The sequence below is a fragment of the Asparagus officinalis genome, chromosome 8, assembly GCF_001876935.1.
Source record: "Asparagus officinalis chromosome 8, Aspof.V1, whole genome shotgun sequence".
In the NCBI taxonomy this organism is placed as follows: Eukaryota; Viridiplantae; Streptophyta; class Magnoliopsida; order Asparagales; family Asparagaceae; genus Asparagus; species Asparagus officinalis.
In genome coordinates, this window is record NC_033801.1 from 3773355 (window position 1) to 3778115 (window position 4761).

The window sequence follows — 4761 nt, forward strand, 5'->3', positions numbered from 1 at the left end:
ATTTGCCTTTGCAAACGTTTCTCCACTAGTACAAATATGGTCAATTCAAACAGTTCACGTAAGCTTTTGGGCAAGTAAAAATAACACAAACCGTTTAAACCGTATGGGATAATATGACCCAAGCGGTTATAACCGTTTGGGCCTTAGAAAGATCCCAAACGCATTGCCCAAACAATTTAAACCATTTGGGAGTATTAGCCCAAACGGTTGAAGTTTTAATTATTATTTTTTAAATAAAACTTATTTCTTTTCTCCGTTCTCTCCCTATACTAAACCCGCTCCCCCCAAACAATGTCCCCAAAGTAGGGATGTTAAATGGGTGGGTTTGGGCATTAAATGGGCGGGTCATAAATGGGCGGGCATATTTTGCCCATTTACCCATTTATCGCCCATTTAACATTATTTAAATGGGCGGGTTTTTGTCCACCCATTTAATAAACGGACCGCCCATTTGCCCATTTAACTATAGTAGTTATATGTATATAATACTTTTGGGGTGTTTTTTGTAAACTATTGTGGGCTTTTTGCAAACTTTTTGGGAGCTTTTTGCAAATTTGTTAGGGCTTTTGATAAAATACCAACAAATATAGGAAGATAAACAAACAAAAACAGACAAGTTCATGATTGAACCATTTGCAAATCTGGATAAAAGTACATACCTCACACACTTGCAAAATTAACCTCAGATTTCCAAACCAAAAACCAAAAGATCAATAACAACAAAATTGCGAGAATATTTAAATGAATCAAGATAGAAAACACAAGGTATGTAAGGATCTGTATAAGATCAATAACTTGATATAAATGCCATCATAACTATCAGCAACACGATCACGATTAGTAAGGACAATCTACTTAATTACTTGATAAACTAGAAGAGTAGTAAGTTCGTCTATAAACAAAATAGTAGCACAACCATAGTCCACTTATTTCCCATCTTTCAAATGTTCAGGCATGAACAGAATCATGACAAAAGAAAGAAAAGACCAGGAAACAAACATAACACTCAGTTGGACTCAATAGCAACATTAAGAGTACTGCAGCAAGCCTCATATGTGCGTCTTCATAGCAAGGGTTAGAATCCGAAATCACCATAGAGACCTCAATATTTCCCCTACATCAATCATCCATAGAATTAGTTAATTTTGCCACAAACGTATGATATTGTCATAATAGTGAAACACATAAGAGGAAGGTGAATAAATCTTTAGAGGCTGGTGGACTACTCTTAACTCTTAACTCTTAACTCTTAACTCAGTTGACATCATTCTTGTAAAACATGACACAAGTTCAAAGGGGTAGGTTCAGGTTAAGATTCATGCAAATTGATTTATTCTGGATAAAGCAGGTACATGAATGAGATATGAGTAATTCAGACCTGACAGGACTCCCACCAAACAAGACACAACACAGGTTCGAAGCTAGTTGGTTCAGGTTGAGATGGACACCAAGTTATTTTTTTTTTTATAAAAATGAAAGCTCTGAATTCTATGTAAATCCTACTTGATACAGGTAGCTAACATAGTTGCACTAGTGACTAAACTGGTTGTTGATTGATATACATGTCTAATACCAGTAAAATAGGTGTAATGTATTATGTAATCAACGTGAGCTTGTATTAAGAAGCAAGCATTAAATTGCATGAGAAGCAAACTAAGTGCTAACAACATGCTTGTTTATCAAAATAAAGAGTTATTATTTGATGACGTAGCTCATTGAGGAAGGTTGAGCTGAGGGATCCTGATCAATTTACAAAAATTAATCTGATAGATCAGTTACTTTAAATTTGTTACAGCTTGTTGCTTCTTGCTTTTGGATCAGTTACTTTAAATTCTGATGATTATTTTTTTATTTTTGGGCCACTCTTTTAATTGAGTGAAGACGGAGTTTGATTACGACGACGTTCTTTGTTGTCTTGAGCTATAAAATTTTGCTGGAGAATTATGTTGAAGCTCTTTATTAGGAAGAGCTTGGTGACCTTTAATAGAGAAGGCCATCCATCTCCATCTTTTATTCCTCTCTTTCAATGTGTCTATTCACTAGATTATGTAGTTTGAGGAAAAATGACATACTTAGGAGCTAAAAATTGAAGAATATGTATGTAAAATGTACAAAACATGCACATACCAAGTCCAATTGCATCCGAACCCTTCATGATCCTCAGCCTCCTACAGGTTGTAGTGAACATGCTGCAACGTCAAAAATATTAGTTAGAACTGCAATTTTCCAAGAAAAGACCGTCATGTACAGGTTCTTAAAACAGATCAAGTTACTAGAAACAAATTATTAATGATAACTAGTAGGCACCGCCTTCATAGTTTGACCACCACATTTCGACCTCCACATGCAAATGAAAGAACCCAAAACAGATACATAATAATTTCAGGTAAACATAATCATTTATATCATGCAGTAGGTATAAAACTAAACGTGACATTTGTAATGACAGAAGAATGAAAAGTCTATGAAATATATCTTAGTAGATATAAAAACATAAAGGAAACTTTAGCCAGAATCATAGCAAGTCAACATTTAGAACTTGATGCTTACTCCCATGGAACATCTCAGTAGGCATGAACAGAATCATGACAGAAGCTCAACAAGCCATTACACAATTATTACAATGTAACTGAAGTTACTAATAAAATTTAATTATCGTAACATATTCTTCTTACAAGGATGGAATTCCATAGCAAAATGAAATGTTATTAAAAGATAAAACATTGCTACTTGCGGCATCGCTGAACTTATCCATACCATTTAATAAGGGAAAACCATTGGTATAAGAATAATTTTCAAAGTGAAATGTAAAACTATTAAAGAGAAAGCATTGCTAGTAACACATATGGACCTTTTCCTCAAAGACTATGGTGAAAAGAACATTTGGTACATGAAAGTAAGGACATGAAGATGAGAAAAGCTATTTGATTGTGATCAGTCACAAATGCATTCCCTTCAAACATCCCACATGACATATATGGAGAAAAGAAAGAACAGAGTAAAAGCTATTTGATTGTTAATCATATTGCAAAGAAAAGGGGCAAATTTTTCTCGAAATCAAATCCCTAACTCCCAAAAAATCCAAACTATCCCAGGAATTACGCCTCAATCCAGCTAAATGCACAAAAGATTCAACCTTTTATTATAAAATGCCATAAGCCCCTTTCCTCATAAAAAAATCAGAAAATTGGGGAAAGTTACCTGCTCAGGCGAACACTGCTCGATCCAAATAGGGCACTGCGATTGGACGCCATGGACGAAGGAATCGACACCAGAACAAGGGCAACGAGACGAATCAGCGATTGCGGCAGCGGAGGAGGCGGAGGAGGATCGATTGGCGTCGTAGGTTTTGGGTTCAAAAGGCACTTGAGGCGGCGGAGGAGGAGGCGGAGGAGTGATTGAGATCGGGATTGAGGCGGAGGAGATTGGGATCGGCTCAGTTGCCCTAGAGAGAGAAAGAGGAGATGGGATCGGGTTTTGTCTTGTTTTCGTTTTGGGTATACGGCTGGGCGGGCAAACGGGCAAATAAGCACTGCCCATTTAGTGCCCATTTAGAGGAATATAACATGGACCCGCCCAATTAGACCCATTTAATTAAATGGGTGGGTTTTGGGTGGGTCAAATAATGGGCGGGTCGGATGGGTAAATGGGTATGGGCCAAAATTGACATCCCTACCCCAAAGTCAATCTACAATCCACGTGCGCCTCTCAAATCCCTAACCCAATTTGTTCACGGCAACATCTTCTCCGACGGGCTCACCTCCTCCCCCTGCTGGACTTCGTCCCATCGGTGACCTCGACGCTGGTACCAAGCGCACGGAAGACGTCGCCGCCTCCGTCATGGTCGGAGCCCGTTGTTGCCTCCACCGCCTCCTCCTCCAGCATCTACCCCGTTGTTGCCTTGTCCTCAAGTCGCCCCCTTCTCCTTTGTAAATACTATCCTCTCTGTACAAAACCCTAAACCTAATTTGACCATCTAACCCAATTTTCCCTATTTACAGTAAATTAATTGACTTCTCTATGTCGCATGCTCTTCCTCGGACATCCTCTTTCTCTAGCAGACATATTTAGGATAATTTCTGAAAATTTTGTTATCTTCAGGAGATATTGAGCTTTTTCTGCTATCATCTTGAATTTTCTGAATTTTTTGGTTATTCATGAAAATTAATGCAATGTATGATGTTGCGTATTGTGATATTCATGCAATCGTTTTTTCATCATTGGTTCCAAACTGATTAAAATTCTAGGCAGAGGAACAAAACATGTGAATTACTAAAATCAAACACGCATAATTCATTTAATGAGTTTGTTATCCTAAGCAAGCACCATCTAATCGATGCAACATCAATCCAAGGTTTTAAAAAATTTACCTTGATATATAAATTTGTATTGAGAGGGTTCTACTAAATTTTTAAAAATAAATAAAAACATCAGTTGCAGTTTTCAAAGGCACGAAAATAAAAAATCCGGGGGCAAAACTACAACTTAAGGCACGTGCTTTTAATAAAATTCTGCAATTAGAATATTTTCCTTGAATTTTGTAAGCTCCCTAGTTGTTTTTAACTATGCTCTTCCATTTAGGATCGTAAAAGAACATATTACTGAAGAAAAATTTTCCGAGTGCTACTTTGATAAATTCAACAACTAAATAAAAAATCATAGAAGGCAACAAAAACAAAATGAAAATAATCTATTTTCATTTTGTGCCTGTGAGTATTCACTTCCACTAGCTATAGAAGCATGCTCGCTACCTCTGAAACA

General features: G+C 36.9%; 1 protein-coding gene across 3 annotated transcripts; it reads right to left on the reverse strand.

Annotated features, from left to right (window-relative positions):
• On the reverse strand, nucleotides 769-3566 carry LOC109820719 (PR domain zinc finger protein 2-like). 3 transcript variants are annotated; one of them, XR_002241928.1, is made up of 3 exons: nucleotides 2551-2565; nucleotides 2128-2189; nucleotides 769-1114 (listed from the first exon to the last, which is right to left on the reverse strand). XR_002241928.1 is itself a non-coding variant. In XM_020386917.1 (3 exons), the coding sequence occupies exons 1-3, from the start codon at nucleotides 3549-3551 to the stop codon at nucleotides 1089-1091; spliced, it is 438 nt and encodes a 145-aa protein (XP_020242506.1). In that variant the 5' UTR covers nucleotides 3552-3566; the 3' UTR covers nucleotides 769-1088. The 3 variants fall into 3 exon arrangements, 2 of the variants coding, with proteins under 2 accessions (XP_020242506.1, XP_020242505.1); XM_020386917.1 differs by lacking the exon at nucleotides 2551-2565 and adding an exon at nucleotides 3202-3566; XM_020386916.1 differs by lacking the exon at nucleotides 2551-2565 and adding an exon at nucleotides 3202-3555 and having other exon boundaries at nucleotides 2128-2168.